Source organism: Zosterops lateralis (assembly GCF_965231275.1).
Source record: "Zosterops lateralis genome assembly, chromosome: 4".
Classification (NCBI taxonomy): Eukaryota; Metazoa; Chordata; class Aves; order Passeriformes; family Zosteropidae; genus Zosterops; species Zosterops lateralis.
In genome coordinates this window covers 34,986,005-34,999,501 of record NC_139765.1, presented here as the reverse complement: position 1 = coordinate 34,999,501, position 13,497 = coordinate 34,986,005, and the positions used below count along the sequence as shown (strand labels likewise).

The following is a 13,497-nucleotide window of genomic DNA, read 5'->3' as shown; positions in this document are numbered from 1 at the left end:
GGTGATGTCTGATGAAAAACTCAACATGAGTTGTCAGCATGCAATCACAGCCCAGAAGGCAAACCATACCCTGGGCTGTGTCAAAAGGAACGCGGCCACCAGACCAAGGGAGGAGATTCTCCCCCTCTCCTCTGCTCTTGTGAGACCCCACCTGGAGTGGGGTGTACAGTTCCTGATGCTCCCAAGGGCATGAAACTGTTGGAGCGAGCCCAGAGGAGGGCCACAAAGTTGGTAAGAGGACTGGAGCACCTTCCCTGCAGAGCCAGGCTGAGAGGAGAATCAGGGCCGTTCAGCCCAGAGGAGAAAAGGCTTCATGGAGACCTCATAGCAACCCTCAAGTACCTGAAAGGGGCCTGCCAGGAAGCTGGAGAAGGACCTTTGGTCAGGAACTGTAGTGTTATAACCAGCAGTAAGGGGTACAAACAGAAAGAGGGGAAGTTTAGACTAGATATTAAGAGAAAGTTTTTACTGTGAGGGTGATGAGACACTGGAAGAGGCTGCTGAGGGAGGCTGTGGATGACCCAGCCCTGAGCGCGTTCAAAGCCGGTTTTGGTGAGGCTTTGACTAACCTCAGCTAGCAGGAGGTGTCACTGCCTATGGCAGCGGTTTGGCTGGGATTAGATGATCTTTAAGGTCTCTTCCAACCCTAAATATTCAGTGATTAACAAAAAATAATTGGGATTAAGGAGGTAAAGATACCTTAAGAGAGTTATAATATTCACAGTGAATCAAGAGTCACCAGAAGTGCCAGAAGCATTTCACAATCTACACTTTGAGGCTGACAAAAACCACAGTATAAAACCCAAATCTTTGGGTTATACTGGTCTTGCAATATTTGGCTTTACAGGACCAATTCCTTGTATTCTGCAATTCCTTGCATTAAACAAAGTTTAAACATTCCAGAGGGAGAAATTTATAAAGCACTAACGGGTTTGGGGCTATGGAGAGTCATCTTAGGTATCCTAACAGGGAGGAGGAAAAGTAGACATGTAAACATCATGTGTCTCAATGGTTGCAGACAGTACTAAAGGAACTAACGCTCATCAGACCTTTCTTGGAGAAAGAAATCAAAGCAGGGCATGTGCTGGGTTTCTGTAAACACCAGCACCTTGCTAAGGTCTCTACGGAGTAAGACTTGAATTTGGAGACAGCTTTTATAACTCTAAAAGCACCAGTGACCAACCAGTGCTGCCTATTTATTAAAAGCTACAAGGCACATGGATTTGATTGTCAAAAATCCAGTTTCTGTAACATGAGTAGAGCAAGGAAACAGGAAGACAGGAGAAGCAGGGGCAGGACAATTTACCTGGGTTAAAAGAATTCCTACCTCTGCCACTGTTCTATCTTAGGATCAGAAAATTATTTTTTACCCTGTTTCCCTATGCCCACCTTCATCTAGGTCACAGAACTTCTTAAAAAGAGAAACTTAAGGAACTGCGTGAGGTAATACAGGTCTCATGAATCACAGCCACCAAAAGATAAGGACAGAGGTGTATTGATAAAGTTAGTGATGTCACTCTCAGTTAAGTGGCACTCCTCAGCTTTACAGCCTGTCATGAGCTCAACTGCAGAACAGCTGAAGCCACATTTTAAACCATTTTTGTCTTAAAAAGTGAAGGTTCTGACTTAAAGTTTAAAACCCAAGTAATATTTGCAGTTTAAGCTGCAATGAAGCAGTCCAAATCAGTTGGCTTAGGCTGTTAATTGTTTAAATTCTGCAAAAGCACCCTTCAAGTATTACCAGAATTCAAAGCATGTTATCAAATACATTATCAGCAGCAAAACACAACAAAGCAAAACAAATGGAGGAAAAAGCACCAAGAAAATTCTCCCATATTTAAGTCATTTAACTTGGCAATATAAAATAAAATTAGATCATTGCAGAGAAGAAATTAAAAGGGCTCAAAATCCTACAAGAAATTAAAGAACAAAGTCTTTCAAATGCTGTCATATAGCTTGCCTTAAAAGACAAAATACTTGTTACAATATGTGCAGGTAAGCAGCTACTGAGATACAAAGCCCTTGGAGGATCCCCCAAAAGGGGGAAACTACACATCAGCTCTTAAAGCAGACACTTCAACCATATCCCTGTGCAGCTGATGATAAATGATGCCACTGAAGAAGATGTGGTTCTGATGTCAAGGTCTCTTAATAGAAATTTAATTTCAAGTGCTACTTGGTCTTTTATTTGAATCCCCCCAGTTTGCCTGCCTTCAGGTTTTAGTGATGATTTTATTTATATGCTGTGTTTTGGAAACAAAAAAACCCACCACACACACAAGAAAACCAACACAAAAATCCTAAAACAAACTTAAATGGAAAAGTATTTTTAATAGGACTATCATCATGCAAGCTTTTCTATGCCAGAGTTTTCTTGGTTTTATGCTTTAATCCAGCATATGCACCTGACATGGCAGGTGTCTTACTCTAAAAAAGGATGCCAAACCATAATTGCAGCAGCAGCTTTTGAGCTCCACCATCTTAATAATCACATTTTGTTTTAGTAGACTTTCCTAGCTTTTGTGAAGTTTTTGTAAATCAAACTGAAGCTGCTGATCTTCCCTCGGGAACTGCTCCATACACATCCAGAGAAGTCCTGTTTCCATGTTCCTCATGCCATAGAGCCTACTAATGATGAGGCACCAGAAAGCTCTGACACTTTGCTCACAGGTACAGCAATTCTAAGTTAGGCTTCTTGGAGCAAAGACCTCTAAGAGTGCTTATCTCCAGCAGTCACATCTTAACAGCTACTTGAGCTTGCAAATGCTATTTGCTATAATTACGATTGACACATATTTTACCATTACAGAGTACAGCAACCTCTCAAATTGCTGAGAAAACAATTGAGAAAGAGCTCTCCCACCCCTAGATCCCACACGGGTAACAGGTAAAACACTTTACAAATTATATAATGTATCTTCTGTCATTCACATCAAGTTGTTCTCTATTTTCCTTAAAAATAGCAGGTTTTAAATCATAACTGTATTTACCTAGATAAAGCTTGTCTCTACAGTAACTTGACGAGCTTTCTTAGGAGTCAGATTTGATAGATGGCCAAAGCCCACCTTCAATATTTAATAAGTGAACTAGAAGTGTTAAGTACAAGAGACACCAGCCCTGTAAAGTTACTCCTCTGCAGAGATGTAGGAAAGCTGTTTCTCTTCCTAAGTGTACAAATACCTGATAAGCACTGTGACATACAGGCATTAGCTTTCACTATCACTATTAACCACGCACAAACAGCTAGAGAGCGACAAGTGCCAAGCTTTTGGCCAGGCTGTCTGCAAGAAAGCAGACAATGAGTGACCAGAAAGCCACGTCCAGAGAGGTTCATAAACAAAACCCGAGACAGTCACAGTGCCAGCACAACTCACCCCCTCTCCTCTGTTATGCTCAGAAACCAAGAAACCAACGTTACATAAAAATTCTTCTTTCAGAGGTAAGCACTAAGCTTTTATTTTCTACTGAGGAGACAAAGCATAGGATCCTCATAAAAAATAGGACCTAAAATAATTCAACTTGCTACAGTAGCTGAATAAAATAAAAGTGGTGGGAAAATGTGAAGTTTGGCAAGCTTTCTAAAGACATTGTTTTATATGATTGGATGGAAATGAGATAATTACTTAACAAGAGTCCGCATTTGGCCCACAGACACAATATTGGCACCCCAATTTTCAGTCTTCACTTTGGACAAAACCTAAGATAATTAATTTTGCCCAAATTTTCAGCAGATTCAAAACCTAAAGCACCATGTTTAAAAGCGTTTCTAAGTAACAGATTAGCAAAACAACTTTAAGAGCATTGATTTTTCATAAAAATAAAAAATAACTTAATGCTGCAACAACAATAAGCAGGGTTACTTATATTTTCTAGAATACAAAATTAGTAGTCGTAATTCACACAGACTGAGGAAATAATACAAGTCATTTCAAATTGTTTCATTTCTGGGATGAGGGGACACACTTTTGAAAAATCCATTTATTTCAATAAAATTATTCACTTAATTAAGGCTACTTTTAATTAAGCCTACTTTTTTAAGTATACTTGCATGTATTTGCAAACACATTGCAAGCAACAACACTTTTGTTAAAACTTGGGACAATGTGCTTTGCAGCCTTAAAATAACTTTGCCACTTCAGCAAGAAAAGCGTAGGTTTTCAGTCAAGAACACTAAAGCAAACTTCAGGGTATTTGCAAGCTGAAAGTTCCAAAGCCATAAGTCTGAGATGGTTTTCCAGCTTCAAAAGGGGCCCACAAGGATCCCGGCTTTGACAGAGGAATGCAGCTCCTCAGTGAAAGCTTCATCTAAGTTAATTGTTTTAGAAGGCAGCACTGACCACACACACAGTGTACATGCTTGTCAGATGTGTTCACCTTGGTTACCAGATGAAGATATTGTTATTTTGCCTTAGATAAATACTTGCTCCAAGTGTGACATTTTAAGAGAACTAGTAAGGTAAATTCATCCTATAAGTTTGGAGATCTGTTAGAATTACTAACAAACAGGTTTCATGTCAACATTCATTTCAGTCCTTCTATGAAAGAAAAAAGAAAACAAACAAAAACCCCAACAAAACCCTAGGAAATTGAAAAAACAAAAGACAGATGTATCAGATCCACAACACAAAGCTAACACTCAGAAATTCCCTGATGTACAAGAAACCTCAAATACTCAAGAAGTATATATAGTATATATATTTAGAGAAGACTCCAGTTACTCTTCACAGTCAGGCTGGTAAAAAAACCTCCAAAACTAAGTAACCACCCCAGAACTAAAACCTGTATAATAATCACCACTGGCTGCCTAACTGATCATATACTAAAGCAAGCTGTCATAGTCCAACTCAAGACCCTGAACTACAATCATAATGAGGGAAAATTGATCAAAGCACACTTTAGACTGAACTACAAATAACTAAAGGAAAGTATCAGTGAGATTTGGCCCTTTTGAATGTTTTAGGGCTAGAACTATTTCTAACAATCATAGCTTACAGATAATTTAGTACCAGAGTCAATGGTCATGTGCTGGTCATAGATCAAATTTAAGCACTGAGAAACTACAGCAGTATAGGAACTATTTATTTGTCTTCTTCAAGATAAACCTATCTCTGTGTGTAGGCCCAAAACTGTAGGTCCTACATTTGCTTCTCAGGGGCTTCACCCTCTTCTTAAAGCCAACTCTCCAATTCACTCAGTTTAACAGACCTTTAGAAGCCATTAGCCTCACAAATATATTGTTAATGGGTAAGTGCTAACACCACTCAGGCATAAATGGGAAACAGTCTTGTTCAAAGACTTCATCATATTGCTCTAATTTTGGTTTTGCCAATGAGCCAGCAAAGATTCAGTGTTTCCAGGATAAGCACAGTGGCTGATTCAGTGTGCTCAATAACTGAAACACAAGAGCTGGGTACCAGGTCTTGTCAATACAATGCATAAAACCAAAAAAAAATTCAACAACGCTCCCCCCACCACCAAATATTATAATCATCTTTTGCCTTCTCTAATTCTATCTTACGGACTTGAAATTACTAGAAAGGAAACAGCTGAGGAATGCTGCTACTCTTATGCCATGCTTTCCATTGACTGTCATTTCAGGAATGCACATAGGAAAGTAAAGGAGCTTGGAATGTCTCCACCCATGCAGCAGCAGCAGAGGCTGACCTGCTTAAGGATGGCTCCAGTGCCTTACAGCTGCATTCCAGTTTGCATTTTATGCCTGTCAAGATCAATGAAGAAAAATACACTGTTGGGCACTGACAAAACATTTGTTAGGCAAATGTCCTCATATGCTGCATATCTTACTCCTTATGATCTATATTTATATACAATACAGCAGTAATAAAGTGCAATTTACAGTTTCTTGGTTGCAAGAATCCCAGAGAGGTGTACTCATGCTACAGTTCAAAACTACCTCCACATTGCTTTCAGAGCATATTAGTTTGTCCAACTCATCTAAACATATCCTTGGATAAAATATCAGTATTTGCTCCCCATGTGCATGACCCTCAGCCCAGCCCCAGGGAACACAATTACACAGACAGGGAATACCAATTTGCTGGGCTCTCAGTTTTTGAGAGGATTGCACTAAGTGTCTTACGAGCCTAAGTAATAACTTTGAGGAAGAGAGCAACTGAGAGCATGAGCAAAGGGATAGACAACTAAAGAACTGGACAGGAGCCTGTCAAACCATCTGTTCCAACTAAAAGGGAGCATATACTGTTAAGCCTGGAATACAGATCCCTCCAGAATGGTGTATCTACTAGTGATTTATACAGACTGCTTCTGCCTCATAGCCTCAGATTTAGCTACCAACTGAAATGCAATAATTTGGTAAAACAGCATTCTTGCTACTGCAATGTCAAAATCATCAAGGCCTTAAATCAGGTGTGTTGATATCAATTTTATTCACACATACAAAAGCACATCCCATCTACTCTTATGAGGTGCTTTTCGATGACTTACCATGAGAAAGTATCCTAGCAATATCAAAAATAGACTCAAACACATAGAAAACCACAGACAAAGCTGTACTGTAAAAGGAGCATTAATGCTACAGTGAAATTCATATCTAGAGACCAGTAGAAATTGTCCCTGAACATTAGCTTCAGTAAATACTCAAGCTGTACCAGCTGAATTCATCCTTACACTGGAATGCAGAACTCTCCCTCCGTGACTAGCAAGTTGAAGAAACCTGTCAGTTACACTAATGCGAAAAGTGGCTTTAAACACTTTAAGTAATTTCTATATGCTAGAATTCACTTGGGTTTGTGCACAAGAACTTCATAGCAATGAAAATACATAGAAATCCCAGGTTTAGACCAGACAGACCACTCAGAAATAATAAACCTAAAAAGGTGAAGGATGTTACTCGTTGCTTTCATGAAACGCTAAGGAGAACACAAAATTCTGAATACAGTATTTAAATTTCCACTATTATACTCGCAGTGTATTATGAAAAAAAATCACACCTCTTTTCCTCTCTTCTTGCTTCCATTTCCAAGGGTAAAAAAAATAATCTTAAATGACAAGATCACTACGAAGTTAACAAGTACTTACTGTACCATCTAAACCTAGCTACTGTAACTACAGAGAGAAAGATCTGTGGCCCACACAAGAACCAATTACAAAAGGGAACTTAAACAAATATGCCTCTGTAGTCTGATCACTGAGTGAAGTCAACATTACATTTATTTCTGGACTCATTTTCTCTGTGCTTTGTTGCACAGATTTAAGGGAAAAAAAAAAAAAAAGGCAAGCAATGATAAAAGAGTAATAAAACAAGCTGAGGACATTACTCCAAAATTCTCAGTGGTAGAATGTCCACAATGAGAGCATCAGGAGGTTTGGTGACTGGTGGGTTTGCTCCCCTCCAAACAGTGAGACTTCAACATCCGTTTTGAAACTGAGTACAAACCTTTCTGTACAAAACAAAGGCCTCCTACTTGACAGTTTTGAAAAGTTAGTAAGTTATCATATGCACCAGTATTTTCATTCTCTGAAAGAGTCATGGTAGAAGTCCTAGCCAGGAGGTTGCTAGGATAGCTTTGAGCTATTTCTATACTTTTCTTACCCTTGGTTGTTGGGTGCTGCTGCTATGATGCAAACACTCTAGAGATGTAAGACTCGGGCAATCTTGTCTTTGCTCTTACAGCTTGATGTGCTGCACGTGTGGCAGCCTCAGCTCAAATACACGACCTGTGTAACCCTTCAGCAGAAGGAATCCAGACAGTGCAGCTGTAATGCTCTCCATGAAGTTCTAAGGCAAAAGGATCCAGTGCTGGCGGATTTTATACCCCTTTTGCACCACTGGTTGCAGTTTGAAAGGGTGTCGTAACAAGGACACAGTTGGTGCCAAAGGTATCCATACTCATTACCACATCAGGTACTAAGAATAGGCCACCAGAAGCCCTGACAGAACTTTTCACATAAACAGTTGCAAAACCTCCTGCAAAGGAAGGTACTTCCTGTCTAAGAAATAAATTTCATAGAACCCAAAGGAAATTAAGACAGCAGTAACTGTCCTTACTTAGAAAGAGTAAGCAAGCATTCCATGAAACACAATCTTAATTAGTACTCAAGGATAAACACAGCAGAGTCCTACAACAGTGGCAGTAAATCAAAAATTCAATTTAACACTCCACATTGCTCTATCTGCAAACCAGTATGTAACTATAATGCTGCTAAAACAGTCCCACCTTCACATTCAATTGAGCACCTAAAGAGTTGCAGAAAAACACTATTTGATACAGAGAGACAGCCTTCAAGGGGTTTTGCTTAATTAAACTGTAGTTGTCACAGACAAAAAAATGACATGAATCCTTCACCAAGGAGTAGGGGCCTGCCCCAACAACATCCCCCCTGTGTGCCCAATAATCCCCATGCCCAAACAGCCAAGACAACTTCCCTACCTCAAAAGGAGTGCCCTCCCCAGAAGAGGCAGGATCAGCACAGCAGGACATGTTCTTTTCATGCTGTGTGGTGGAACCAGGCTACAGCACTCACCTTCCTCACCCAGAGAGAATGAGGCCAAAAACAAGGTTACCATCTCCTAAGTCTGAGCAGCCTCAAAGAAAAAGGGCAGACAAAAAGCAGGCTACATAAATGGTGATACCCAACCACAGCCTCATCTCAGCCAGTGCTGAGGTGTGTGCAGGTACTCCACGCTGCACGTCCACTATTCCCAGGGGAGCAATTTGCACAGGAAATCCAGCCTTCCAGGAAACTGGCCACATCGTGGTCCCTCCCATGCAGCCTTTCCATGGTGCTGTCCAGAAAGGGTGGGCTCCACTTTTCTGTACAAAGCTCTACGGAACTTCTAGACAAAATACTTTCAGCCATTTAGCAATAAATTCCAGTCAGAGCTAGTGAACTAAATCCTCTTTCATGAAAGCCAAGGAAGGCAGAAGAGAGTCCAAACTCTGAGGAATGATAGGTGTTAAGCTTTCAGGACAAGACAACTGAATCCCACTCTGAAGAAATATGCCTGTCAGAAGAGATCAGGCTTTATTGAAAATATTATATAGCCTCTTCCTAAGATTATTTCAGAATATGCCACTTCTACCCCCCACTCTGCAGACACTAATAATCTGCAAGGTCACAGCTCACCTTTGGGCTTCTTTCTTTTCTCAAGTTGTCCTTACATTCCACTGTTAAGGCAGGTTAGAAAAGCTGCACTTTAAGTTTGACCTCGTCCTACATAACAGCTGTCTGGGGGTGCAACATTCAAAACTTCCACCTCCACTAAGTAATGGGGCACTGACATCTGATTGTAAATTTTAGTTCTCATTTAGAAGTTTTCTGGTCTTATAGATGCATACACACTATATGTATATAATGCAGATTATGCAGCACAATACCCACTATCCTGCTGCAATATCCTACACTCCATATATATCTCACAGATAGGAAAACAGTACACAACAGTTTTGTCCTTTGTGCTGAAGGCCTAACCTGAGGACTTGTGCAAAACAAGTTCTTAAAGTGAGCTTTGAACTCAAAATTACATAGAGGAATAATAACCATCACCTAACGACAATAACTCCTCTTCTGCAAGATACCAAAGATTTTAATTCATCTCTCCTCAGATATGATGCACTCAAGTCCACTCATTTGTGCACATGCAGCTATAAAACAACATCTGCTCAGTGGCACTGTGAAGAGTTGAAACAAGTACCTATATATATCCACCCCCCTTTCCTCTTCTCAGCTACGAGTCAAGTAATTGTTTTCCTTCCCACATGCATGAGGAGAAACAATTCCACATGCAGCTTTCTGACGGTGATGGCGTTCTACCTCACTACCTCACTCGGAGGAAGAGCTCAGCTAATGGCTTCAGCAACAAAGCCTGATGCTCCACTAAAGACCAGACCTGAAGTTCACCACAATTCCTGGATTAATGGTACTTTCCCCACAGCACTTCCAACTACCTGTGAAAAATAAAACAAAGCTTAAGTCTTTTCCTATAACTGCCATATGTAGCAGGAAAACCAAAGGCCAAATATTAAATTAAATATTTAATTCTACTGCTATTTCAGACATACGTGTTTGCTCTCAATAACTGAAAAAAAAAATTGATGGAAGACAAAAACGACACAAGCTAAAACAGTACAGTAGGTTTATCTTTGCTGAGATATTTATTCTTCTGAAGCAGCAATGTCTACGTGGGATCTGACAGAAGACACAAAACAAAAAAACTCCCAACCAAAGAATCACAAAGCAACAGCACACCATGGCAGTCTCAAACACAACAACATGGACTGGAACACAATTACCATCTGTCAGTCAAAACTGTCAGGAATAATGACAAGTTTTTGAAGAGCTTCCTTTGAGAACAGATACAGCTTTGTGCACGTTGCAGCCAATTTTGATTAAATTAATTCATGTTACAGACTGCATCCTGTGTGATTTGCACCTTTTATATGGCATATTAAAGGAAAATAAGATTTTGTGTTAATAATGAAGTGAAACCATTCGGAGTCAGTAATAGGCTGACACATTTGTTTGTCTTTTTTACAGCAACAGGTAACCTTCACTTACTGCACAGCCTCAAGAAGATTATAACTTCACAACTGATCTTATTTACTTTCAATATCGTAAAATCAGAAAAGGTCCTTTGGTATCACTAAAGGAAGGGAGGGGAAAGGAGGGCACGAGCTAGAATTTTAGCAGTGATGTAAATCTTTACCTCTGTTCCTTTAGACTTTGCCCTTCCAAACTGCAAGCTGACTCCAACATAAAAAACGGAGAGAACATGCTCAGAATTATCCCGATGAAAGCTTTTTTGTACACAGTATCAAAGGCATTCTGAAAATGCCATCTGGGCATCAGAAAGAGAGAACGCCATCTCTTATTCTATTGCTGAGAGTTAAACTAAACATCATCCTTCCCTACCAACGGCTGGAGTACAGCAACTTGCAGAGCCAAGGATCTAACCAGTTAAGGTATGGCTCCTCATACAGAGCTCCCATAACTTGATTAGAGGAGGATAAACACAGCAAGCCTTGCAATGAAGTGACAGCCCGCAGTCAGGTAACCGCGCTGCAGCAACACGCTCACAGGCTCCACCACAACACTCATTCTTCCAGTGCAGTTCAGAACTGAAAGTAACACCCACCCTTCACAGGGGAGCAAGTGACGATTCACACACAGCAGACACAGCAAAGAGTCGTAGAATTTTATACCCAATGTTCAAGAGGGGATGCTATCCAGGTCTGCAAGTCAGTGCCTCACATCCCTGAAAAACACTTATAGAGCCTCACATCCCTGAAAAACCCATACAGGATGGAGAAAACAAATACACCATTTTTTTTATTTTTTTTTTTTTAATGTCAGAAACCACCTCACCTAACCATTTCAGGAAGATTTCTACTTGATCAACCTACAACACATAACCGTTAAGATTTTTTTAAAACTACTGAACAACTTCTAAACTTAAGAATGAGAAGCTAGCCTGTAAAAGATATTCTTTTGCTTTCCAGATATTCAGTGAATCTAATATTGTGTGGAAGCTCTTGGCCTTCTAGAGAAAAAAACTATTCAGGCAAACCCGCATTATCTCCGGATTGCCACAGCCTTTCCTTATTAGGCTAACGTTTTGAGATTCCAATCAGACTGCTATGAAGTTCAACATGCACAAAGCATCCATTTTGAGGAAACTTCACAGCCAGTTTCCCGTCTATCCCCCCCCTGCCCCAAGTGAAAGTTACCTCCCCTGGCACCAGCCCCCTTCCCACACACCCACACCAGAACAAAGCGATATGGACTGGGCTTTCTTACTACTTTCCAACGCACAGAAGAAAAATTTAAGACCCGTGCTCCCCTTGAAGTTCGGCTTTCACACTGCGGCGGGAGCCATCGGTAACGAAAACAAGGAGCCCCTTACTGATACGCCTTTTTTTTATAATGAACAAAACACTGGTTTCCCCTGGAAACCGGAGAGAAATAGATGATCCGTCTCTCAACACGGCCGCCCGCACACACGAGCGCCTTTAATCGGCTCAACTGCTGCGGAACCGGGGAGAGGAGGGAAGCGGGGAACCACTGCCGGGATCCGGGCAGGGGCAGCGGCGGGAGCGCCCCCCGGGCCAGCCCGCTCCTCTCACCTGCCTGACCCTCCCGCGCCGGGGGGAACCTGCCCCGGCCCCTCGGCACACACGGGGCAGGGCCCCTTCCCCGGCCCTCCCAAAGAGGAAACGAAAGAGGGAAAAACGAAAGAGGGTCAGCGGCACCTCCTTCCCGCCGGAGGAGAGGCCCATCCGCCCCTTCCGCCCCCCTGTCGGCGGGGAGGGGGTGCAGCCCCCCGGCCCCACAGCCCCGGGGCTCGGTCCGGGCTGCCCCCGCCGCCACCTCCCCGCCCCGACACCCCCCAGCGGAGGGAGCGCCGCCGCCTCCGGCCCCTTCCTCCTCCACCTCCTCCTGCGGGGGGGCGGGGGACACTCGGCCGGCCTCGCCCCCCCTCCGCCCCAGCCCGGCCAGGGGTCCCTGGATGGGCCCGGCACCGACCTGGTGCAGAGCGGTCAGCCCGTCCACATTGGCGTAGTTGATGTCGGCGCCCCGCTCCAACAGTCGCAGCACCTCCTCGGTGTCTCCGCTGGAGCAGGCGGCCAAGAAGACGGCGCCGTCGTCGAACTTCACCTTGGTCTTCTTGCGTTTGACCACGGGCGGCTCCAGGTCGGTCTCGGAGCCGATCCAACGCTTCAGCTGCTCGTTCCGCTTCTGCTTTGCGTCCGCCATCTTCATGCCCCGCTTCCGCCGGCCCCCTCAGCCGCGGCCGCCCCGAGCGTACACTTTATACCGCCACTATCCCACAGCGCACCGCGGCGCGCGCGCTCACCGCCCAGCCAGGGCGCGCGGCGGGCGGGGAGCGGACGGGCGGGGCGGGGCTGCGGGGCCTCGTTAGCATAATCTCGCGAGATTGCCGCCAGGCAACGCGAGAACGGGGCCGGGCGGGGCGGGGCCGGGCCGGGAGGGGAGTGGGGGCTGGGGAGTGGGACGGGGGGAGCGGGCCCGGGGGAGTGAGTGGTGGGGAGTGGGGTGTTGGGAGTAGGGAGTGAGGGTGGGGAGTGGGAGTGAGAGTGCAGCCCCGCCTCCGTCGGGCAGCCTCGCTCGAGGCGCCGCCGTCCCCGCCCGTGACCTCTGTCACCCGCAGCAATATCAATGTTCCTGCCTGCATTGGGGCACATGCAGCGAGTTGACGGGAAAAAGGAAATAGATGGAGCAACTTGCTTGACGATCCTTTGTTTTGGGAGGTTAGACATGACCACCTCGGACCAACTTGATGTATAAAAGCACCAATTCCCATATATCTCTACATTTTAGGGGGCCTCCAGGGAAGTTGGAGAGGGACTCCTTGTCAGGAACTGCACTGATAAAACCAGGAGCAATGGGTACAAATTAGAATAGATATTTTTGTAAAGAAAATCTTCGTTATGAGTGTGGTGAGACACAGGAGCAGATTGCCCAGGGAGGCTGTGGATGCCCCAGCCCTGGCAGCAA

General features: G+C 43.5%; 1 protein-coding gene across 3 annotated transcripts in view; it reads right to left on the bottom strand.

The window, feature by feature from the left end:
* Positions 1-12,829, bottom strand: part of PPP1R12A (protein phosphatase 1 regulatory subunit 12A) — a gene marked incomplete at its 3' end in the record, with an annotated part of 115,181 nt that extends 102,352 nt beyond the window's left edge. For all 3 annotated transcript variants that reach the window (XM_083860246.1, XM_083860247.1, XM_083860245.1), the window contains exon 1: positions 12,505-12,829. In XM_083860246.1, the coding sequence (XP_083716372.1) occupies positions 12,505-12,741 (237 nt within the window). In that variant the 5' untranslated portion in view covers positions 12,742-12,829. The remainder of the gene's footprint in view (positions 1-12,504) is intronic.
* Between the last annotated feature and the right edge of the window lie 668 nt (positions 12,830-13,497).